Source organism: Aulostomus chinensis, chromosome 10 (assembly GCF_037954235.1).
Source record: "Aulostomus chinensis isolate RoL2024-O1b breed Wild chromosome 10, RoL_Achi_v1.0, whole genome shotgun sequence".
Taxonomy (NCBI): Eukaryota; Metazoa; Chordata; class Actinopteri; order Syngnathiformes; family Aulostomidae; genus Aulostomus; species Aulostomus chinensis.
Genome location: NC_141329.1, coordinates 17,616,529 through 17,642,780, shown reverse-complemented (window position 1 = coordinate 17,642,780; position 26,252 = coordinate 17,616,529). Strand labels below are relative to the sequence as shown.

Below are 26,252 nucleotides of genomic sequence, written 5' to 3'. Positions count from 1 at the left end.
AGCTCTGTAACAGGCATTATGAAGTAGCCGATGTGGTCAGAGTGAGTGCAGCTGGACTGTACCTGCAGCCTGTGAGTGAGGTACTGTGTCTCCAAACTCTGCCTGCGGGACAGCAGAGGTGGCTGTGGCCCACCGTGGTATAAAGCTAGGCCCTCCTGCTGTTTGGATGCTTCACCCTTCAAACAAACACATAAGGTACAAAACATTAGAAGGAGGGGTGTTTAAGCTCATGCACACACATGCTCAAGGGCACATGTACCACCCCATCTCTCCTGACTGTTAATAAAGCTGTGTCAGGGTCTGGGTGCTTCATCGTGTGGTCTAACTGGATTATCCATGCTGTGTCCTGCCAAAATGCCTGTGTGGTGACTGATCAGCCAGATGCCTTTCTCTAAATGGCATGTTCCACAGGGATTACATATTAGTTAAATGAGATGAAAGGAAATTAAAAGGATGATGATGCTTATAAACAGTAAAGTGCTGTGCTATTGTATTAGAAGAGATGGACAGGAGGGAAACAACTTGATCATGTTGGCTGACACTATTGATTTCATAGGAATATTTTTTACTTGAAATCTTTTCACAGACGGTACTTTTGCAGTGGGTCCATGTGAGGAGATAATTTTGTATGTGTGTGTATATGTGTGCCTGTCGTTGGTGATTTCGGCTTGGGCCAACTGAATACCAGTCACTACTATGGGTAAGTCTGACTGATTTAAACAATGGCTGCATTCACTTTGGCCTGGGCTCCAGGCTCCAGGCCCCAAGAGGACAGGAGACAGTAAACAAGCCACAGTTGGCTGGCTCTCCTGCGGTTACACAACATTCTGGGTGCCTGTTTTTCCCCCACTTTTCTGGGCAACATGTAGTGAGGACAGTCGAGGGACTGAGCCTGAGAAAGATTTTTACCAGGGTTGAGGAGACGATACATATGTCTGTCTTTGTGTGATTGTACAATGTAACTGACCTCCAGGAGGTTGTGCAAGTGGTGCTGTGGTACCAGGGGGGCCAGGGCTGCTCCTTCCCCAGAGCCCATCTGCTCCACCAGCATCTGGACTTTGTTCAGCTCAAGGATGCCTTTGGTCCTTGCCAAGTTCTGGAGGTGCTGCCGAAAGGCAACCAGACCTGCATGAACAAATAAATCCGGATGGAATAGAGTCAGAATAATCCCCGGAATCACTTCTGGCTTCATAACAGGATGTCAAACGCTCTGTCTGTTTTTGAGTCAGGCTTACTCCTCCTCCCTAATGACGTTAGCGTACTGCTAGACCAGTTAGCACTTTTCATCACCATACTTACAATGTGACGTACGTCAATAGCTGCTGTGGGGGTGTTTGTGTGTGTACGTGTGACAGACTCTAAGTGTGTGTATGTGTGTGTGTGTGCGTTTTCTTGTACTTGCTACATATTGAGGACTAGGATACGTATTTAACCAACAGAGTGAGGATATTTTTGGAAAGTGAGGACATTTTAGCGGGTCCAAACAGCTTCAAAGGGCCGTTTGAAGGTCAAGACTTGGTTTTAGGATCAAGGTTAGAATTAGGTTTGGGTTAGGTTTAGGGTCAAGGTTAGGATCAGGCAGTGATTTGAGATGGTTAGGTTTAGGGTGAGGGGCTAGGGAATGTATTACATCAATGAAAGTCCTCACAAAGATATAAGTACAAGGATGTGCGTGTGTGTGTGCGTGTGCAATAGCAAGTATCTCTGGTAAGATCCATCCAGTGGTGAGGAGCTGTCGCTGCAAATGATAGGACCTGACTCACTATGATGGTGGGAGTTATTTAAAACCTGAGAGTCAGCAGTCTGACGCAGAAGAACCCATTGCATCAACTCAAAAGAGGATTATGAAAAACAAAACAAAAAAAATAGAAACTGGAGTGCGTGGTACATGCTGTCAATGAAGAGTCAGAGAAAAAAAACCCTGTAACAACTTGGCTATAGTACAGGTGATTTATAATGAGCAGTTATACAATAACATAGCTGAAATGAATGAATGGCAAGGTAGACAGAAGTTGTTCAACATTCCCTCTTATATTTTTCTCTGTCTGATGCAGAGTAGACATAAAGCCAACCCACCACGGACTCAAACTGTCAGAAAGACAGAAAAGCAAGGCAGAGAATGAACAATATGGAGAGAGAAAAGGAGACAGAAGAAAAGGAATGGGCTGAGGGAGAGGAAGAAAAGGGAAGAGGGAGATATGTGTTGGCTGAAACCCTCAAATATCTGTGATTCACAACGTGAATCATCACCATCGTAGTCATTGGAGGGATAGGAGAGAAGGAGAGAGAGGAGGGAAGAAGTGTGTGAAAGATCAGGGGAAAAACATGAGAGGGTGGAAGTGAGGTACTTCAATTGAGATGGTATATATGATACACACACACACACACACACACATATGTGTGTGTGTGTGTGTGTGTGTGTGTGTGCACATGCAGCAGCAGCAGAGGAGTTGCGTCTGTGTCCTGAGACATTTGCTGTAGTCCTTCCTGTCTCGAACATGTTGTATGCACCAAAACAGGGACCTAAAAATTTTTAGGCACTTAATTTAAGGAGCTACATCTGATCTGGTATCAAACTGACACTTTAATTATGGCTGATCAAATGACTTGTAAAAGTCAAATCAAGACAGCTTCCACTTCCAGCCTTCTTTAAAGAACATGCCTGAACTTGCTGCAGCCAGACAGACTGATGACTCAACGGGGATAACTAATAGAATACTAATATGACATGTCAGAAACCAAGAGGATGTCTCAGTTTTTTTGTCTATTAAGGTTTTAAGAGTAACTTGACCTCAATTGCCAGTTGTTGGTGAGGCTTTAAATCATTTTCCAACTGTTTTTGCAGCCTCCTCTCATCTAATTCAATAACTGTCTCAGAACAAAACCAATGACCGTTCCTATCAAGGAGAAACAGACTCAATCCACTGTAACATTTGTGCCATCTGGATTTTTCAAAAAAGTGGGTCATGTAGCAGTTTGAGTGAGGAGGATGAGGAAAGAACAAACACAAGTGGCTCTGACCTTGGGTGAGAGAGGTGTCAGAGGCGCGACGTCCTTCTCTGAAGCTGATGGGGGAGCGATTGTGTGTCTCCCTGTGCTGAGAGGTCAGGGCAGCCATTGCTGGGTTGGCAGGCCGAGCGCTCAAAAAAGACGTTGGGGTAACACCAGGGGCAGAGTTGTTGGAAGTTACCACTTCACTGAGAGATGGAGGGTCCTCTAAGAGACCAAGGTCACTCTGCATGGAGCCCATGTCGTAGCCAATGTCAGAGTCCACACTGCCCGTGGAGGGGTTATGACCCAGAGTGAATAGTTTACCTGGGGGAGAAAAAAGTTAATTCTAAGGTAAATTAAGGGATGATCCAGAAAACATCTGGAAGATCAGGTTTACATCATACCTTGGTTTGAAGTCCCTGGCTGATTGGTGACCTCAGAGAGGGTGTGTCTCCGTTGGCCAAAACGAGCTGTTTGATAGGCCAAGAGCAGGTTGGGTGGATCATCCTCAGAGTCGGGCTCCTCTGTCTCAATCCCTTCATCTATTGACGTCTCCATCATGTTGCTAGGAGACGAGGTGGAGGACTTACGCAGCACAGTGGGGGGAGGCAGGGGGTCCAGTAGGCAGCCATTCACCTTAAATGGGAGGAGCAGTAAAAGGGACAGAAAGGGACAATGGTAAACATAAAGAGAAAAAAAAAAACCTGCTACACACGGGAGAGAATAAGAAAATGTTTTTGGTCATATCACACACATCAAACAGAAACACAGATATTGTACCTGTATATCATTTCCTTTAGATAACTTGAAGACAATAAGACCACCATTCTGACAATAAGAGCTCCACTCTCCTCCCTTTGTTTCCCCTCAATTCAACGCTGTTGGTCTCACACTGGGAATATTTGTGTGTGTGTGTGTGTGTGTGTGTGTGTGTAATCTTGCACGAGGGGCTGTGTGTTCAGCCTGGAGGTGGAGGGAGTGGATAAAGGAATGCAGAGGCAGGAAGTGACCTCTGATTGAAATTACTGTGTGCGTTAAACATACTCATTGACATAAACACACAAATTCACACTCACACAGACAAAAATCATCTGCATGAGTTGCCGCAGTAACCGGAAAGCCTGGTGTTGGTCTAGAAAGAGAAACTTTGCCCAATTCCCCATCTGCTTTCTCTAGTGTGCTGGGAGAGGAATGTTGTTACTCAACAGCCTCTCTCTCACACACACACACACACACACACACACACGTCTCCCCACGACAAGGAAAGAAAACTACATAGAGACATACGTTATGGGGAGGGTGATAAGGATAGAAACAAGTTACATGATGGAGAAGAACAACATGAGACAACTGAAAAGCAAACAACAGATGGAAAAAACCCTGAAAATTCTGATAAGCTGTTGGTTGATGGGTAAGAAGTCACAGGGGCAAGATCGCTGGAGGAGCCCAGCAGCTCCCGTCCATGTGTGTTCACTCAGCTTCACATTAGGTCACATCATCATCACAGGACCGCTTACATAACCAGGATCCATTCACGCAGATAACACACACTCTGTCTTCCTGCCCTGCTATGCTTACCACACACACACACACACACACACACACACACACACACACACACACACACACACACTTTTTATTGACCAGGAGTGGGGGTGGGATGGAAAGGAAATTTTGAAGAATGATGCTATATGTATGTGTGTGAAGCCCTGTATGTGTGTGAAGCCCTGCAGGTGTGTGCGGCTGTCAAATCAGACTACTGGTATCTGTGTTTTGTAACAGTCGGTCAGTTTAAGTATGGGTCTGAAGGAAAAAGGTCAGTGGTTGGCACAGTAACAGAGTAAGAGTGTGAGCGTTGAGTATGTGTGTATAAAAGTGTGTGTGAGTGTGTCTGAGACGTGTGCTGGACAGGCAGCTGTCCTGTCTGATGTGAGTGCTGGCTGAGCGCTTACATAACAGAAAAAGTCAACTGAACTCTGGCAGGCTGATGGATCAAGCTGATGCTTGAAACCAAATTGGGGTAATTTTTCAGGACATTCATGTGAAGGACAATATTAAGTGTGATGACTACATCTTCCATAAGTGAAGCTGGCTGTGAGTGAGCTGTCACATGAGAACTAGAGCACACGCGCGCGTACACGTACACTTACTCACTCACACACACACACACACACACACACACACACACACACACACACACACACACACACACACACACACACACACACACACACATACACAAATGAAAAGATATGCTTGTCAAAGAAGTTTCAGCCCGCTGCTACTAGTGTTGGACCTACTTTGGGGGTGCTGACATCCTCCACCATGAAACTCTGCTCCAGGGGGCAAGCTGTCTGGGTGAAATTGAAAGCATCCGAGGAGGCTTGGGGCACAGCAGGGGAGCGCAACAGACGAACACCCTGAGGGAGCAAACCCACCTGGGCTGAACCACTGGTGGACTGCAGAGAGACGGAGAGAATTAAAAGAAAAGAGTCAAAAAATTCTGGCTGATATTTATCAACCTCATTGATAATAATGTAACAACAATGAGCTGCAGTGACTTTCATTTTATAATTTAGGTACAGTAGCAGAAAGAAAGCGAGGCTAGACGGTGAAGGAAATGAGAAAGAAATTGTCAGTTAAGAGAAAATTGGGAGCGCTGAATAATGTAGGAGCAAGACACATTAAGATCAAGGCAGGTTGGAAGAGACCAGAAGAGAACAGGTGAGGACAGAACCTGGCTGCATGGATAAATGAAAGGCACGGTTCATCTGTTTGTTTGTCCTTTGGTGCAGGTGTGAATAACAGAGCTTTGATCAGGGTGCTGTGGTTGGTAATCTCTGTACACATTATTCAGAACCCCCCTCACCACCTTGGCACCAAGCAGTTACCTTGGCGACAGTCTGTTCGGCGATGGTGCTGGGCCGTCGCTGTCGGGCATCAAGCCTCTGTTCGACAGGGAAGCTGCAGCGATGGGCCTTGAGACGCTCAACCAGCAGGTAGTAGATAGCAGCGAAGTGGTTGTAGCTTTTGTTCTGCAGAGACTGAAGCAAGAAAGACAAGAGAAATTAAAGCTGCAAGCAGCGTTGTTAGGGCCTGAGCCCCTGCGTGGCCTACGGTTGCATCATTGACGCCGGCCCGAATTTAACGGTGTATTTGGCAAGTTTGTAGGCCTTGTAGTTTAGGAGATAGAAGCCTGAGTGTGATCAGAGAGTGAGAGCAGAGTTGAGAGCTGGCCCTTTAAGAACCCCTCCCCCACTGCTCTCTGCTGTCTGTGACAGAGTGGAGAGGGAGGAGGATGCTGACATTTTTAGTGATTCAAAATCAAATAGCTCTGCATGTTGGGCAAAAGTGGAACATGATACCATATTTTTGTAGGGATTTTTGTCAGGAATACAGTGGTGTGTATTTTGAGGCTGTGGGAGTTTTAGTTTACATGTGAGAAGTGAGTGTTTGAGAGTATGTTCCATGAGAGCAGACAGGTGCCCCATTGGTTTCCATTGTAAGGTGAAAAGTGTAAAAAGTGTCTCCCCCACTTTGAGGGCTTATAAAACCCAAACTGCTCACGCTATATAAAAACTTTTAATAACTTTTGATCAGCAGAGGTTGGAGAGTCATGATGAAGTTTTGGAAGCGATACCATGAACGCCCTCGGAGGAGATAGCGTTTGTTTGGGGTGCAAAATTGTCCAAAATTTGACATTTGTGTACAAATTGTGGACATCCTGTTAAGAGTTAGGTCAGGGGTGTTGGTGTATGATTGTTCCGTCTTGATGAGACGAATAAAACGGTGTTGGTCCCATGTCTGTAGGACATTCCTACAGGCTGTGGCGTGGTTTTTTGTGTATCTAGGTGGTGCTATTGAGTAGAGCGCTTCTTATTTTTTTAATTATCGAATTTTTCGCCGCACCCAATGTGTGTACTAAATTTGGTGAGTTTTCGAGCATGTTTAGGGGGTCAAATTAACTTTTGAAGTGGCGAGTGTGTCGAGCAAACATAATAGGGTCTTCACCTGAAGTACCTTCAGGCTCAGGCCCTAATGATATTTTGTATAAATGAATGATTCCAGATGAAGAGACTGTTGTTGAAGAGAAGTTCTTAAGATACACTGAGTTCCATAGTTATCTTGGTGTACAATTGGCAGAATATATATATATATATATATATATATACATAAGTAGAATCAGTATTAGATGAGGAGACAGCACATACAGACTATACTGCAGGTAACCTTCAGAGGGACTCTTGATCGACTAAAATGAACTTTGTAAAAACAGAGTACAAACACACATACACACGCGTGTATGCACACACTTACACACATGACAGCGGGTCTAACACATTTAGATGCTGAAAACATGAACGGTGTGAACATATTGCTCAAGCAACAAATAAAAGTACATCTTTTTTTTTTCTTTCTCAATAATGTCGAAATGGTACAAGCTATTTCATTTTTGGATTCTGAAGATTATTTTGCATCTTTCTAGAACAAGAACTCATGCACAACAGTGAAAAGGGAGGCTGAACAAATGTTGTCAATGATGTTTTTCAAAACAGCTCAGCATACTGATGCCTCGGGACACTGTGATTAAATCTTACCAGAAGCATGGACTAGTATGGCTTTATTGTAATTATTATTATTTTTTTTACATCTGAAAATTGGTCACCATGTATTGCAATTGCTGGGGAGACTACTGCAACGCCCTTTCCGGTGAAACTAACCCGACCTTCCTTTGGTACAAGGGTGAGTAGATAATGACAGAATTTTCATTTTTGGATGAACTATCCCTTTAGGGATGAGGACAGATATGTAATGGTAATGGGTTCTATTTATACAGCCACCCTCCACCTTAAAAGCACTCCAAGTGCTTAACAGTGTTGCCTCATTCACACACCGATGGCAGAGGTGCCAACCACCTTATCAGGGGCTATTAGGGGTTCGGTATCTTGCTCAAGGACATATTTTGTGTCTGTATTCCAACACTCATCACCATGCTACACGGATGCCCATATTGGTGTATCTGTATATGTACACACTCACAAAACACACTCCTTCTTTCTTTTTGAATAAATAAAGGGAAGGATTCCCTCCCTCTTACCTCTACAGTCTTGTGCTGGTCGATGCCAAGGCTGTGCATCAAGCGAAGGACCTGCTCGCTGTACTCCCCCACACCCACCTCACCCTCAGCAGACACAGGCTGTTGGTACAGAACAGGCCTCTGCACTGGAATATCCAGAGCCATCCACTTGTGCTCCTTGATCTGGGCAACGGACAGGCGCTTTGATGGGTCTAGAACCAACATCCTGCGGATCAGATGCTCACAGTCTGAGAGAGGGAGAAAGACAAATGACAGAGAATGTAACAAGGTTTTTATATTTTAGGAAAAAAGAGGCTGTCTTGTATGATGAGCCTCCTTTTCAAACTAGCACCGATGAAATGGGGCAAAAATAACATACAGGAGCTTAATCTATTTTCCAGGTTTCTTTTATCTCTCAACAGCATGTCTTTTCTACTTCCCTCCTTACAAATGAGGGCTCCTGACCTCTAGTTAATGGCTAGATGAGTTTGACGTCAGACACAGCTGGGTTCTTAACAGGATTACAGGTCCCCTGGCTGTGCCACTTTGGCCTGGCTGCACCTCTACTGCCTGTGCTGCATTCCTGTCTTCTGTAGTGCATGGCATCCTCACCCATTCACCCCACTTCTCTGGCCTTAAAGTGAAACAGGTGGGTTTTCAATAACCTCAGTCAAAGTTATTTTTGTTACACACACACACACACACACACACACACACACACACACACACACACACACACACACACACACACACACACACACACACACACACACACCTTTTTCTGCAGGTCTCTGGGACGTGTAAGCCCCTGCTGCACATTCTTCTCAGATGCCCTGCTGATCTGCTTTACATCACATATCTTGTAGCTCACACCTAGCGTTTCAGTCAGTACTCACTGTTAATGTTTTGTGGATGACCGCCTCTTGGTAGCACCTATAGTTAAAATCTACTACAACTACTATACAATGTGTTTGACCCACAAGAAATTTCAACTCAGCTTGTTACAACAGCTGTGTTTATAGCAACAGTTGATGTAGATCCCACTTCTACAGACTTTGAGCCACTAGGGATGGTTGGACTATGCAAGGGGCCAACACTGCATTGCTGTTGAGCTGGTGGGCTGATTGACTGACGCTGTTCTTTGCCAGGACGTTACACCACCATGACTCAACCACAGAACCATCCCAGTTAACACTTACAGTCTCCCAAAGGTGTAGAGTTGCACCCGGTGAAAGAAATCAGAACTCTGCAGTGAGAAGTATTAGGGACCCAGTACTGAAGCCTTTGAACTGATTGTGATTATTGGGATGAAATCACTTTAATTTCGAAAGTAGATGTGCCAGTATACAAAAAAGTATGAACAAACAAAATATCTGATTTGCCCTTGAGTTAGTGACGCCACCATTATTAACACATTTTGTTTTAGTTTGGTTGGCTAGAAAGGGATATTTTGATTTAAAATAATTAGTTGATTACTATAACAAAGAGTATTTGGCCCAGCCATAAGAGAAGGGGGGCATGGCTTGGAGTGTTGCCGTCTAGCAATCAAAGGGTTGCTGGTTCGATCCTCACTCCCCCCGGTGACCATGTTGAAGTATCCTTGTGCAAATTACTGAACCCCTAATTGCTCCTGATGGCCCTACGATGGACTGGCGACCTGTCCAGGGTGAACAGCGCCTCTCGCCCAATGTCAGCAGGGAGAGGCACCAGCACACCCCCTCCCACCCAAGACCCTTAACGGAAAAGCGGTATAGAAAATGGATAAATGGATCGATGGATAAGAGAAGAGAAAGATTTTAGAGTTGAAATGTCTATAACAATAAAGCTGAAATATTAATTGAGAATGAAGTCAAACCATCTGGTCCATCAGAACGACTGCTAACAGCTAGTGGGAACCTGACAGCTACCGCCCTGAAAGAGTGTGTAGCCTACATAGCTGGAGTGTGCAGGTGAGTGTTTTTAACATGTATTCTCACCATTTTAAGTCCAACATTTTTTAATCCCTGGCACCAAGACTCTTCTGTAATATTCAGATTTGTCAGTTAAATGAAAAATTATTTGAAACGACATTGCAAATTAATTAATCATTTAAATTCTCTTTACCTGCAAAAATGCTGTATTTATTTATCACATATCCTTGTGGTCTTTTCAAAAGCAACTGGTAACATTAAAATAAACCAGAACGATAAGTGGAAAGTATTTTGAATGTAAATGATGACGCAAATAATCCCTGTTGCAGCCCAAGGGTTTTTTACATTTGGTGCAGTCCCTGGTACATTTCAGCCAATAGTGTCTAATGTTTGTAACAAATAGAAAATATACTCTCGCACTTGGTTTGCTTTAATAAGTCATCCTGTACTAGTATCTATTGGACCTACAATGCAGGAGCATCACGCTGACAGAGTTAGGACGTCCTTGTGTTCTACTGTCTAGTGCCTGCTATGGCCAATGAAGGGAACGAAATAAAAATTGGACTTGAGGACATAGCACACCATGTTCTTCTTTCTCAAGTACAGTTAGTGTGTCCACAGATCTGACATTACACTCCTACTCCCCCCTCATGTGTTAACAGCTTCAAGGTAGGCAAAAAAAAAAAAATCTGGTGGAGTCTTACCACACCCCCTGTGGGGAAAGTGCTACAGACAGAAGATGAGATATGGAGAAACAAGACCAAGAGACAAGATGTCTCACAGGCAGAGAGTCAGACGGACAGACTGTCTTTAGAGGGAAATGCAGGCAAGCGGTTGGAAGGCCTCACTGGCTCTTCCCCAGGTTATATAAGCAGGTCCAGCTCTGGACTTAAATCTGTTGCCATCTAACTAGCACAGCCGCTAACAGCAGGATTGCTTGGACACAGTTAGCAGAGCTGTAAACACACTGATAGACACACACAAACACCATTACAGAGGACAATGACAGGGTTTCCTCCTGTATCCCCTTCAAATGAGTGTAATCTGTCTCATTAATGAAATGACCCCCCCCCCAAAAGGCCACGACTGAAAGAGTCTGCCAGCAAACATTCAACAGTGCGGTGACTCAAATCGGAAAACATGTTCTATTCACTGGAGCACTAATGTTCATCACACTAATTTCTAGGCTATTTTTGAATCTGATCCACATTGTACCATGAAAAGAAAGAATGGAACATATCTAACAAATGCATGATAGAGCATTTTTTTGACGAGCTAATATATCACGATTATTGTGTTCAATACTGGGATTATTTAGCATGATTAGTCATTAACTCCTAATCTGACTCCTTGACATCAAACAACTGATTTTCTCGCTCTCATACTCATTTAATCACAAAATTGAAATTATTGCAAAATAGAATGTGACTCAGTTATCATTTTATCTGAATTATCCAGTTTTCAGAAATACTGACAGCCAAAAATTTCTACTCCAAATTACATATGATCAATACTGCAGCTGTACTGGATATCTTTGAGAGACTGAGCTCGTCTTTTCTCACCTTCAGTCATGAAGTAGGGGATGCGAAACCTTCCCTCCAGCACTCTCTGTCGCAGCACAGGTAAAGTGGGCCCATCAAAGGGCAACGCACCACACACCAGGACATACAGAACCACCCCCATACTCTGGAATGTTAGAAAGTTGACGGGACAAGGAAATAATCATTAGACGATTCAGATATATTGCTATAGATATATCAAAATTTAAGCCTATTGAGTCTTTTCATCATTGCAGTTTGAATAATCACTCTTATACAGTTGTCACGTGAATGTAATGACTCAACATACCCAGATGTCCAACTGTGGGCCCTCGTACTGTTGGCCCTCAAAGACCTCAGGAGCAGCATAGGGGGGGCTGCCACACCATGTGGCCAGAGGTTCCCCAGGCTGGAAAAAGTTCCCAAATCCAAAGTCTGTACAAGACACGATGAAAAGGAGAGTTGAAACATGGTGTCCTGTATAGCAATGTCCTATACACAAGGAATGATGATAACCATAATACTTAAAAATATCAAATACTTGTATGATGTTACTACTACACATGACAAAATCTTAAATAATCCAGCACCAGTAACTATCTTAAACTGTTATTTTCATTCGTTTTTGTATATGCTTTTCAAACTCTCCACCACCAACCATAGTATTTTGAGAGCCATCGATTTATAAATATTTCCTAAGATTTTGTTTTATTGCATTCATGTTCTAATGAATTACTTAAAATATCCCACAAATATTGCATTAATAGTGTTATGCGGAGTTATTAAGTGCACGATAATTGTGTTGTGGAAATCTGGTAAGAGCTCCAGAAATGAGATTTGTAAAACACAAACCAAAAACATGTGCGCATGTCTTTGCCAACTAGTCAGTTTACATCCATTATATTATGCAGTGAGGACTGTTGCTGAATATTGGGCAGAAAAGTTTTTCGACATAAAAATAGAGATGATTTATTTTTTGTCATCACTTCATTACTGAATCCTATTAGACATCTTTGGTTGAACTTTTGTCATGATCAGTGTATGACTTATTGAATTATAGGAAAAAAAATTGTACTATAATTGTACTAGAGGTGACAGATGCTGAAGGAGTTAGACAACTTTACAAACTAACCAAGGCCCTGTGGGGTGTGCAGGTTTTGCATAATGTAATAAGTGATCCACATATCTGTGTGCTGAGCAAATGGGCCTTCGTATGAGGTAACCTCCCCTAGAGACATGAAGTCATCAGATGCTTCACTCTGATTTGCTGCCTGCAGAATGACTAAAAGTCAGATTTTACCTTCAGGAGGAACAAGACGGGAAGTGTAATATACACTTACACGCACACATACACACACACACACACACACACACACACTGAGAGCTTCATGTCTGCCTTTCATTACAACCTAACTAAGAGCTGCAGTAATAACGACCGAATCACAGTGAGCCAACTTGTGTGCCTGCAATCACTCAGCCAACCTCTTTTTCTATTTGCTCATATCATTCCTCACTTCTCATTCATTTTGTCTCCTCTCCCCATTTGGTTTTATGAGACGTGTAAAATGCTTCTTGCCAGTTCTTCAGATGTAAAGTTAAAATAAACATATTTAGACACGAGGATGCACTTTGTTTCTCAGCCTCATAATGTTGGAAATTTTATTTCTGAAATGTTTTTTTGATGCATCATACAGCGTCAAAACCTGCTGGAGGAATTGATATCTATTTTTAAACATGTTGTGGCCTAAATAATTGACTGGTGATAGGAAAGTGAGTAAATCAATATGTAACAGGTTATAAAAATAAGCCCATGTTTAGTTTGTTATGAGTGGGACACATTTTAGTGCCGGTGTGACCCAATAGCAATGGGAGCAGACAATCAGGCTCGCTTAACCCTCCACGCTCATCCTTTTCAATAATTTGACACAGTTATATAAAGAGAGAAATGCACGGCAAAACAAATAACACTGATTGAAAAAAAACAATCTAGGTTTTATATATAGCAGCTGGAGGTGATGTGATGTGATGTGGTTCCCCTAACACACACACACACACAAACAAAAAATCCTCTTCTGTGTGTGTTCTCAAACTTGCATCCTCTTCCCTTCCCTTTGCTTGCATCTGCTTTGAGACATCTTCATCTCCAGTGAATGACAAAATCACGATGACAAAAACACAAATTCACACAGTCTGCCTGCCAGACAACACCTCCAGTACAAATAGTCTACAATAAACCCCTATTCTAACTATCAATCAAATTAATTTAAGTTTTCTGGAAGACAATCTTGTAGGAGGACCAAAAGGTCCAATCTCCATTTCATAGAACCCAAGATGTAATTTTGGTAGACAATCGCAAATTCTCACATTTGAGAAGCAAATATGACTTTATTTGTGTCAACTGAAATTCAAATAGGGTTTGTAGAATATGTAAATGATGAAATAGCTGTATTGACTGTATCATGACTAGAAAGAGTTGCAAATTGCACTCGAAAACACACTGTGTTTGAAAGATTAGTTCCTATTGCCAGAACAGCAATTGTGTGGTTGTCAGTCCATTTACTTGCTGCAGTGCAGGTAGCAGCAGGTGGGGTAAACTAAAGTGGAAGGGAAAGCGTTGTACCTCGACGGGTTTTATAAGGATGCTGACTGTCTGATGCTGCTGTGAAGGTAAGATGTGAGATGCAGGCAGAGCGGAGCGGAGCAGTGCAGTCGGTTTATCGTCAGAAGCTGTGACCCATTTCATGGAGCTGAATACTGAGCAGACTGTTTGACGTCAAAAGCTTCAGCACGCTGCAGGCTACTAACTGCAGTCAGAGCTTAACAGAAAGGGTGGGGTACGGAAGCATGCATCTGTCGCACGCATCAGTATTTGCATAATATTAACCTAAACGTGCCCCACTGGAATACACTCCAGCTAACGGCTTATAAAGCTGTGTGTTTAAAGTGTAGCTATAAGTGGTATCATCATCATGGTGCGTTAAGAGAACAGCATCCAGCAGTCAAATATGTTTCTGTGTCAAGCATCGACATAGTTAAGGCTGCAGCTCAGGATGCACAGCTCCAAAATTTAATCAACCTCTATTTTGTCAAGTATCAAGTATTGTTGTCTCTCATCTTACATCACACTCACTTCCTGCCGCTAAAAAAACAAAACAAATGTATAACTGTGATTTTGCTAATGCGAACGGTTTAATTTTTGGGGGTTCTTTTGCAAACAGAGATGCGCTTTTAAGGCTTTAGAATAAAATGTATAGGCAAGACATCTCTGAAGCATCACATTTATGCCTGCTCTGCCTCTCAACCACAATGTTTAATGCTAGATTTTACAACACTCATGACACATTATTCCTTTCATTGACGAAATATTAAATTCATTAGCAATTTAAATAGTTTATGTTTTTTGTCAATACAAGCTTACTTGGTCTGCTATGTTAAGTGAAATTGATTAATTCAAACTAATGTGTAAATACGTGTAATATTTCTGTAGGGGGAATTTCAGATTCATTTGCTGATTTCATCACTCGTCATGCATGTCACGTGGCCATAGTGGCAACCAAATAAATCATTTTTTAAATAATATTTTCAGGGATTTGGCAACAACTCTCATGTATAGTTTGTATGGTCATAGTATTCTGACCAGTGTCAGCCCATGAACTGGTACTTGTTAAAATATTTGCACACCTGTTCTCGGTGGCTGGTAAACCTTTAATAAACAGGAAAAAAATGGTAAAAGAAGCAGAAACATTTTCTTGCCCTTAATTATTTTGTGTCCTGGTTTCTTATTCACAGCTTCCATGTCAGTGTGATTGTGGGAGAGAGGGAAAGCAGGGCTGAGTGAGTCAAAACAGTGTGTGCAACTGTGCAACTGAATAATATTTAATCAATTTGACATTGTTAAACTGTTTTACTTTTAGACTGGATGTCATCTGCCAGCTGATGCATGTACATAATGATGTATGTATTTTTCTGTCTGCAAAAGTGTGATGTGCTAACAAGCTGTCCGACCCGGTTTTTGATCAGTCAATCAGACAACAACCACTAAGTGCTTGGAATATGAGAGAATATGAGACACATTCAATTTTGAGTTTAAAGGTTGTTCTCCTCTTTATCAGAACCATAGAAAGGCCACCTCTCTACCTCCTCTGATTCAGCAATTGAACGTTTTGGTTATTTCTTCTCCTCTCTTCTCTTTCCATCCCCTTAAATCTGTCAACTTGAACATTGTCTGAAGGGAAAACATGACGCCCCCCCCCCCCCCCCCCCCTATTTCCCTCTCTGCAGCCACCATGAGCATGACCTTTCTTTGAATAGCTACTGACTGGTTAAGCTTCATACAGACTGACCAGAGGAGGCCTTCACAAAGTAAAAAGGTATCATTGAATTACAGGAAAAATCGTTTAAATTTGACTTTAGATGTGGTCTATTTGTAAATTCACCAGGCATTGTCTGCACATACTCTCAGATAAACCTAAAAGCAATACCCTACTTCATATTCATGTACATTTATGTACTGATGCAAGCACCATAGCCGATTTCATTAGGAGTGTTAGGCATGACGATTAATTGGTACAGACAGGTTTTGGCATATGACACTTGCTTATTGCTAAACCGGCAAGCAGCATTGACAACAACACAATGACTGACCCACAGACACATTTATGTTGAATGCAGAGGTAAGCTGCATTGTTTATCCATTAAAATTGATTTTGCTAAGTAGACTGTACAATTACAAGAATAACTGCACAAACCAGGGCGGCACAGTGGTGCAGTGGTTAGTACTGTCGCTTCACAGAAAGAAGGTTCTAGGTTCTTTCTGTGTGGAGTCCCTAAACTGACTGTAGGTGTGGCTGAGTGTGAATGGTTGTCTGTCTATATGTGGTGGTCCTGTGATGGACTGGTGACCCATCCAGGGTGAACCCCGTCTCTCGCCCAAAGGCTGCTGGGATAGGCTCCAGCTCCCCCATGACCCTTAACAAGATAAGCGTTCAAACCTTCTGTGTTTGAAAAAATGAAGCCAAAGCTCAAGTGCACTAAAGCTGCATTCTTTCTACTGGTCAGCAGGGGGCACCTCCACTGGTTGAAAATAGAATGAGAAAATGACACAAACCTCCCATTCTATTTTGTTTATCATAGATGTTAATTTTATAAATAATCAGAAAGAGTAAAACAGATGCTTTAAGGTGTGGGCCACTTGACTACCTTGTGATTAATTAGCTCCTCACCACAGCTCCACAATGTCATCCAAGTACGGTCACCTCCAATTGCAAAATATCAAGTTGACAGGCATTATAATAGGAGTGCACAACAAATGGATTCCAGTGTTGAAAGACTAGCAATAGCAATGCTGTCAGTGTCTGAGGAAAGTAACCAAGCTGACCGCAGATCTACATCATGGACTATGTTATATGCTCTCCTTTATTTTAACACTTCATAGTTTAAAAATTAAATGTTACTATGCAAAAATTACTTCCAAAGATTATTTTTATATTGTTGTATTTGTTGGAAACCTTCAGCTTCAAACCGGGACAATCACACAAAAACCTAGACATCTGGTCTCTGCACGGATTATTATAAATTTGTTATTATTGTTTGCACCAGTGTAATGACCAATTTGTTCCACTGCGTATTCAAATTAAATGACAAGAGCATTCAGGTGACACCAGAAAGGGGTTTGGGGAGAGTTAAAAGCAGGTTCATTTATTGCTAAAATGATACATTTCACAAAAAACACGATTTTTTTTTAATTTCACAAAATGCAAACATGATGCACAAATGTATGTAAATAGAGGAAATGAGTCGTCAACAGAAACAGATCATGTGGCCGTGTAGGTCAACATTGGCTAATGATTAATCACACAAATTATTAAGAAATGTATAATAATCTCATCTCAGCCCTATCCAATTTACATCTCAGTAGAAATTATGAATTAATCATATAAATCAAGAATGTTTACTCGGGGTGGCACGGTGGTGCAGTGGTTAGCACTGTGGCCTCACAGCAACAAGGCTCTGGGTTCGAGTACCGGCTCTGGAGCGAGATCTTTCTGTGTGGAGTCTCCATGTTCTCCCTGTTCCTGTGTGGGTTCTCTCTGGTACTCCAGCTTCCTCCCACAGTCCAAAGACATCAAGAGGGGACGAGGCTGATTGATACTCGAAATTGATCGTAGGTATGAATGTGAGTGTGAATGGTTGTCTGTCTCTATGTGTTGGACTGGTGTCCCATCCGGATGAACCCCGCCTCTTGCCCAAAAGCCGCTGGGATAGACTCCAGCCCCCCCCCCCCCAATCAAGATAAGCAGAAGAAAATGGATGAATGGATGGATGGATATAGTGTTTACTCATCTGAACTATCATGTTGCTAAATTGACAGACACTGATTTGGATAGGAGCGTGAGTCTGTGAAAGACAATGTCTTTTTTTGTTCCTATAGTAGAGCAAGTATATGTAACTTCATGTGGCAATCTCAAGGAGAAGCACTTTTTAGTGTACTTTTCTCCAAGTACTTCTAATTGAGATTTTCAGAACTTTTCATAAAGGTTCTGATGTTGGAACTTTCTCTCAAATATAAGATGGGTGGGGTTCTTTTCATCCTGGTATCCAACAAAATGGAGGAGAAGCTCGTTCTGACGTGACTGTGTATCTCAAATTACATGATGTCAGACGCAAGCTATCAAAATAGAAAGTGAAAATAGGATTTATGGAAGCAGATCAACCAGACAAGTATACCCACAGTTTAAAACAAATCTTTAGAGGTTTAGGAAATTTGGTTCCTTTTACGGTTTCGAGTCCTTCTGGGTCATTCACTTAACAGATCCGGGCTAATGAGTCTTTTGAGTCACTTGAGTCAGTATCACCAAGAGCATAATCCTAGTTGACAGCCCGAATGCCCGCTGACGTCACCTACCCCGACGAGCAAGGGGACTCGTTGATGAGAGCGCTGCAGGACAAGGACAACAATTTAGGCAGAAGCGAAGGCATTTACTTTTATGTTTTATTTTTGTGTTGAATCCAAAAAAAAGTCTGTCATGTTGTGAAACATGCCCAGAAGCATTCATTTCACAAGCATGATCATTTCACTTAATGATATCGCAAATAAACATGAACACGCAGTTTTCCTGTGTTTGGAGGTGAAAAGTCTGCTTAAGCAGTTTTGTGCTATTGAAAGTTCTGGAGCTCAGCTGAATCTGGCGTTTCTTGCTAGTGAGGAAATTCCACTGATCCACTCAGTTTTGCGTGTCTTAGTCTGCTATTTAGGAAGTTCCTCTATCCCATTTGGGTTAGTGAGTCTGAGTCTGCTACCACCGAAGTACAATGGATCACTCAGATCAATGAATCTGAGTCTGGGTCTTCTATAGAGGAAGTGTCACTGACCAACTCGGGTTTGTGAGACTGAGTCTGCTATTACAGAAGAGCCACGGATCCATTTGGGTTTGTGGGTCCGACTCTGCTATTATGGAAGTGCTGCATGCAGGATGAGTCTGGATCTGTGAGTGACAGCTATGTTTCCAGACTTAAAATACTCGCAGCTAGGCTACTTGCCTAAAGCGAGACAGATGGTAGAGCTACTATAACGAGCATATACAGGTTATAAGGACAGTTACTGATGAACTTTGTTAACGTAGCCTAGTGGCAGCAGCAGGTGGAGGACAAAAGGGATCTAGGTGAACGTAGATGACAGACTCGCCAATCCTGGGTAAGTTAAAGGATCTGAGTGAAAGATCTGAGTTAGTCTAAGTCAACCCACTTCTAAAATAAATACAGTCAAATTGACGAAGGAATAATCAAAAGCAAAAGACACTGCTAATATTCACAGAAATAAAACCGAAACCCTGCAGTGTTTTTTCTGACCCAGACACAAACATGTCCCCAAGAAGGACAAAATGTACGTTACTGGTGATGTTTTCCACAGAGATGTTTTCTTTAATCTAACGCCAGGTTCTGTTCTGTTCATTGTTTTGCTGCTTTAAATCTAATCTGTGGTGCGGACAATGGGCTGTGAGTCAAACATCTTCGTAAAATTACTGCTGGGGTAATAACATCCCCAGGTTATCATCATCTTGGACCCATCTGAGAAGGAGTGGACAGATTGATGCAGGTAATTACCAAGGAGAACACTCGGTTCTCCAACATTTATAAAGTTCTGTGTAATTTATTGTTATCTGTTAAAGAACATTAAAAACAATCTATTGACCACTAGTAAAGCTGTGTTTGAAGTGTAACCGCGGAGCTCATTTCCCCTAGCCCCCAGATTAGGTTTGTCAGTCTGTTTGTCTGCAACACTTCAATACGTAAAAGTATACTCGGTATATTTGTAATTTCCTAATAAATTAGTGGACCAATTATCACAAACCTTGATGGAGGAGTGAAGAATGGACCAAGAAAGAAGCCAGTCAGTTTATGGCCTTACCAGAAGTGTGCACTCTGCAGAACGCTGCTTTTAGTTGACGATTCGCAGTCTTTGAGAGCACGACGGTAATTTTTCCTGAAGCACTTGTTCATAACCATTCATACCAGTATTTTACACTGTCCAGTCTTTATCAGCTCAACTTTTGTGGATATCAGGAAGAGCTGTGAATAAAGGTAAACCTTGGCCTCATTCTGCGCATTGTTACAAGTGCAGCCCTACCATCCTGCTTTATGTTATGTACCAAACCTCATCATTCTGCCTCCATTGCCTAATCTGCTATTCTGCCTTTAAAGTAGCTAGTCCATCACCTCCTCCTGTCCTCCAATTACACTTAAATTCCTCCTTTCCCCTTCCCCTCTCGCCGAACCCCCTGCTAGACTCTGGGATACAGCAGTAGAGTGACATTCTCACTAGCTAGCTCTAAATGCCAGTTGCTTAATAGTCACACATTAAAGCTTGTACTACAGACCTCCAGTTTATTCCCAACTCTCTGCCTCTGGTTTTATTCCTCTTTTTGTCAACTATGTCTGGTGTTTCTTCCTCAATATGATAGCCTGGGGTCACTGGAGAGAGATTTTTAATCTCCTCTGATCTAGGCATGGGTATCCTTACTGATTTTATTGATATTCACCACCAATATTTACCGACTGATACTTCTCTCCATAATTTGGTTTTAAAAAATAAGGAACTTACATGAAAAGAGCTGCAAAGGGATTTATCAAGCAGAGAGACAGCTAGTATATCGTCACCTGGTTTGTCTGTTATAGTAATTTTTTTGTTCAAGGCATGTTGGGGTAACATACTTTTCTCTTTTATAAAATGAAATACTTATCCTGTTGTACAGTTTTGTTTACACATTGTATGAATACTGCTTTTAAGCTACTTCCTACTTTGTGTACTTCTAACCACTAGGTCAACAGTTATTTGAAAAATGTAAAGTATTGCACAGATTTCGTTTACCAGCTGGTAGTGAAGCAGCATTTATGGCACATCACCAGGTATGTGTTGAGTATGTGAACCAGAAAGTTGCTTCTCTCATCCACAGAAAATTCAAGGAACCATTTCATTGTTACTTGTTCATAAAAAAGGAATTAAATAGAATCATTTCACATCTTTTCATGTCAGCCAGCTCACACTATGTTCAAGGCTACCTTGCTGTTAGTGATTGATGCTAACGTTATGTTTACCATTCAATTAATTAAATTAATTAAATGTAATTTTTTCATAATCACCAGGATGGCAATGATCCTGTGATGGTTTTTTTTTCCTTCTTCTTCTTGGGTCATTTTATTTCATTTTATAGCTGTGGCGGCAGCTCATCAATGGGATTATTTTGGAACATAAACTGGAAGTGCTTAAAAATCAATGTAAACTTTGTGATAGAAACTGAAGTGAAATGAGTGACTTTGCCTTGTTGAGGTCAAATAGCAATGGAGCAGATGAAATGTCAAACTTGAGAGTGTTTCCAAAATTTGTGGGTTTAGCCTCTGTAACATGCAACTACCTTAATACATTTGTTGCACTTCGCTATACTTTCAATTACTCACATAAATTAAGTCTAAAAGTTTGACTTTCTCAAAAATAATCCACATCTTCTATTATTTTTTAAAATTACAATGACCTGGATGACTGAGAATATACACAAATAAATGTATGACTGTTTTGTGATTGGCAGGCACAGAAAGGGAACGTGCAGTTACATCAGGCTTTATCACAAGGCACTGGCGGATGTGGATTTCAAACGTTTGAAGAGGCATCTCTCAGCCAAAAGCTATCTCACACGCAACCTTCGACCACTTCTCAACACTCTGCAAATGGCCTGCACAGATAGTTAAGACATTTCTTAACCGTGACAGCACTAAGATCATGGCAGGTAATGGATCAAAACTAAATAACCCCATGCAAACATCCTATATTTCTCATCCATCAGTGATTTTCTGGGTTCTCATGAACAACACTGCAATGGTACCTGCAATTTTGATGTTCATATGGCCATCCAGGAGCAGATTCTCCGCCTTCAGATCCCTGTGGACGATGTTGCGGTTGTGGCAATACTCCACTGCTGACAAGATCTGCCAGAATTTCCTCCTGGCCTCCAGCTCACTGAGACGGCCATGCTTAGCCAGGTAGTCTACAGCCAGATATAAATGTAGAAATGTAGAGAGAGAGAGCGAGGGAGAGAGAGAGAGGTGATGTGTTAAAAGTATATACAGAGAATATACATTTCACGACATTAAATGGCTCTCCAGGCCTACCAACTGAAATATAAGGCATCACTTTGTGCATTTGCACAGTTGAACTGATTTTTCTTTCAACTGAGTCTTAGTGGTTGTGTTGGAAGGATAATTTACTTTTTATTTTATTTTTATTTTTTTTAACCTGTCCTGTTCAGTAGCTGGGGCAAGCAGCATCAATGTTCCTGGTGCCTTGTTGTACTGAAGCAGTTTTACTCTGCATAGGAAGAATCTGATAAACTCCTCCTATTGCCATTTATGTTTAATTTTATTGGGAATGGTATTGGTTCACTGATAAAGCTACCGGACTGAGGCTCAGGAGTGGATAGGAAGAGAGAACAGGGACAGGATAGGGAAGACAAGGGGGAGGGGGGAGACAAAAACAACAGTAATAGCAGAAAACAAAACAAAAACCAAACAAACAAACAAAGAAAAAGTAACAACAACAACAGAGAGGAGAAAAGGAAAAAAAAAAAAAAAAGGAAAAAACATTGCTGGCAGAATTTCCGGTGCAGGCTTACCATTTGGTTTAATATAATTTTTAGATAAATGTCTGAGTGTGTTTATGGGTCAGTTGTGCGCCGCATGCGTGTATGTGTGTATACGCGTGTGTATGTGTGTGTGTGTATGTGTGTGTGCTATGGTTTGTCTTGGATGCTGTGCGTAGCTGGTGTGGGGGGGCCAGGACATCGCACCCCCAGTCCAGGATAGCAGGTAGGTCAGGACCAAGCCACCAGAGCACCCAGAAACCCCCAGGACACGGGGAGCCCCGGGCCACCCCTCCCCCCAGGAAACAGCCACAGGTCCAACCCACGCCAGGACCCGTAGGAAAGGATAATTTAATTTTGATGATGTGCAGGCTTGGTGCCCAACTACAGTTTACAGCTGCCTTACAAGACAGCATGACTTGTAAAGCCACTCAGCGCATGCTGCAATGTTTCTTGAGAAACCTGTTGTCCAAACTTGAGTGTGTGTTGAAGCAAGAGTTGACGGTGGGGAATTTTCTGTGCCATAGCTTAAGTGGGAAAAAGGAGGACTAGAGAACCCCAATGCTACGTAATATCAAGCTGGAACATTGTGTGAGTGTTGCAGTTGTAATAATGATGCGAAGTTTTCACACACTGATATACAACCACACAAATCTAGAGACCAATGTAATTGCATGAAGCTACGTTCTCACCAAATGAATAAAACAAACTTGATTTATCTGTTTATCTGCTGAGCAGCCTGTGCGAAGTAAGACAGATTGAGTTTGTGGTTGTTTGGAAAGGCGCATGACTCCAAGGTCTAGAGCTGATGGAGAGCCAGAGCCATAAATTGTATGTTCTTCTCTCTTTAAGTGTTTAGATCACTGACCTTGCATTGTCTTCTCTCAAATTTCACTCATTGTTCCTTTAACCTTTCACATTCTGCCATCACTAATGCCTACAATGTTGTCCTGACAGACCATTTTACACCATACATTATTTACTGCAGCCCCATGAACTTTGGAAAGTGAGGTGTTTGTTGCTGTCGGCGGGGTTCCTCTTCACACCTCTCTGTCCAAATAGCTTGCTAACTCTTCAATTCACACTCCGTGGCAAACAAGATAGCACACACTGTTGGCTTTCATTTCAGCTGGCAAGGTTACAGACCACCGACCAAACCTGACAACAACTGCAATACACACCCCTAACCTACTTCATATGTATACAAATACATTAGGATGGCGATTATCTCAACACCCTAGAGGTCTAATTCATTGAGTATTTTTCTCATTTAAAAGCAGACAGAAACTTGCAGCTAAGCTTGCTCAAGATATTACTTTTTGAGACTTTGCATTTATTGAAAACATATGTATTTTTTATTTTTTTATTTTTTTTTACATTCGCAATATTGCTGTGATTTCCCCTGGTGTACACCTAAGGACTAAAACACGCACATACAGAACAGGTGGGTGAAAAGTAGGGAAAACCTACAACATATACTGTACTGCAGTGAAGGAAACAACGAGTGGAGAAAACAGTGAATGCAGATGCTTGCAAGGGGGTGTGCAAAAAAACATGAATGTTTGGCCCAAGCATGGACCACATTAGTGTCATAATTGAGCCATAAGTCTATGAATGTGTAACAGATAAAAAATGCTGAACAGGGCAAGAGGATCTTTGATGAGGATGGCAAGAGAAAATGATTTAAGTGATTCTGAAAGCTGGTTTGTTGTTGGGGAGTGGATGCCAGGAGCTTCAGTCATAGCGTCAGCTCAACCAGTAAGGTGTTCAATCTACATTTAGACATATGGGAGGGACATCAGTAAAAAATGAGGTCAGAATAGATAATTGTGCATCAGTGCATACACAGAGAGGAAGGTGCAGGCATAAATGATTGAACCTCACACTCCAGGGGATCTGGTGGCTCTATTATGCTGTTGGGGCATTATACAGGCATGTTCTGGATCCACTTGCACTCTTAAGCCTGGTTTATGCTTCTGCATCGCAGCAACAGCGTAGACCCTATGCCGTCATTGAGCATTCGAAGTTCTGCGTGGAGGGAACGCGTTGCTCTGCAATTCACCGCCAAGCCGCTAGGGGGTATGGCTGTGTCTTTGTATGGTTTCGGGGGGCTCTTGTCAGATTCCAAAACAAAACTATTTACAACAGAAAGTCCAGTGCTTTTCTTTGAACGACTGTTTGCTTTCATGAATCAAACTGTAAACTTTGAACATGACAAACATGACTTCTTGTGGCCATTTTCTTCCAGAGACGCACATATTTGTTACGGAGGTTCTTCCACCTCTTCATGCATTCGGCAACCTTCTCTGAGCAGACCAATCACAGTCCTTGATGTTCATGTCACGACTCATCGACACGACGTAGTCAGGATTTTTTGGAGGTGCACGTCAGGCTACGGCGTAGGGGTCTGCATCGACGGCGTAGGTACGCGTCAACATGACGCAGAAGCATAAACCAGGCTTTAGGACAGTGTTGATCCCAAACCATTTCCAACTCAAGTTGACATTTGATTTTAAGACAAATAGGTAGATCAACTATCTAATTCATTGAGCAATGTGATGAAAAGTGTTAAGCAATGTCAAACATACTGTAATTGTTCAAATATAAACATTCAATTGATTGTTTGTGGAGAGATCTGACAAAGCATGATTGGTAAGTACTGTCAATATGTAGATAGGTACTTTTGGGGGTTGTGTTTTTGCTGTTAATCCTGTGCAAGTTGGAAGTGGCAGTCTTTCAGATGCAGCTCTGTGTGACCTTGCATCGTCTTGACTATTTCTCACAGGGAATCACTTTTTACATTGGTTTCGGCATTTTACATGACTTCTTTAAATATTATGAACCCAGACATGATGGTGTGCAGTCACTTGATTTCAATATCAGCTAAGTGAGCTTTCGGATCATTGAGTTAGACAGGAATATCTGTAGGAAGATCATCCCTCCAGTACAGACGACTGAAGCTGGTCTGGAGGCTGTTTTTCCTTTCAATTGTCATCCTTGTGTATTTTTATGACATAACAAGTTTTCAAAATTAAGCCCCAGTAATGATGCCCTGATAAGTCACAGAAGACCAGTTTTCACAGTCTGTCTCTGTGAACAGCATGCAAAAAACAGTGGTGCAGTGGTTGCACATGTAAATACTTATTACTTACAACTCTGCATTGAAGAGTCAGAGTGTTAAGACAAACTCTGCACTCATAAAAACGTCAAGGCCACAGGCTATACTATAAAACTTTAAGGAGTTGATAAAGATTTCTCATCAACAGGTTGGTTGATAAATAGCCAACATCTGACAGATTGAGCAAACCTGATTAGATAGCAGCTGTCAAATTCCATAGAGGAGGCTGTCTAGTGACCAGGGCAGTGTTCATGCAATGCTGCTAATCAAAAAGAACGCTGGGGAGGGGAATGTGTCAAGGAGGTCCAAATATGCACCTGTGAAGAGAATAGGGATCAAATCCCCCCCTTTCTCTGAGAATATGATTCAAGGAAAGTGCATGGTAGATGGTTCAATGTAAAGAAAAATCACCAACACTAAAATGCTGCTTGAATTTTTTGCTTTCATAGAGATGGGACTAACACAATTCATCAAACAATGTTAGAATAA

At 42.0% G+C, this 26,252-nt stretch overlaps 1 protein-coding gene across 1 annotated transcript in view; it reads right to left on the bottom strand.

Moving 5' to 3' along the window:
• sik2b (salt-inducible kinase 2b) overlaps positions 1 to 26,252 on the bottom strand; it is a 54,608-nt gene that overhangs the window by 5,303 nt on the left and 23,053 nt on the right. The window contains exons 5-14 of the mRNA XM_086216206.1: positions 21,893 to 22,054; positions 11,827 to 11,951; positions 11,541 to 11,664; positions 8,090 to 8,316; positions 5,883 to 6,035; positions 5,292 to 5,450; positions 3,396 to 3,627; positions 3,022 to 3,315; positions 968 to 1,125; positions 63 to 176 (exon numbers count right to left, since the gene is read on the bottom strand). Coding sequence (XP_086072332.1) covers positions 63 to 176; positions 968 to 1,125; positions 3,022 to 3,315; positions 3,396 to 3,627; positions 5,292 to 5,450; positions 5,883 to 6,035; positions 8,090 to 8,316; positions 11,541 to 11,664; positions 11,827 to 11,951; positions 21,893 to 22,054 — 1,748 coding nt within the window. The remainder of the gene's footprint in view (positions 1 to 62; positions 177 to 967; positions 1,126 to 3,021; positions 3,316 to 3,395; positions 3,628 to 5,291; positions 5,451 to 5,882; positions 6,036 to 8,089; positions 8,317 to 11,540; positions 11,665 to 11,826; positions 11,952 to 21,892; positions 22,055 to 26,252) is intronic.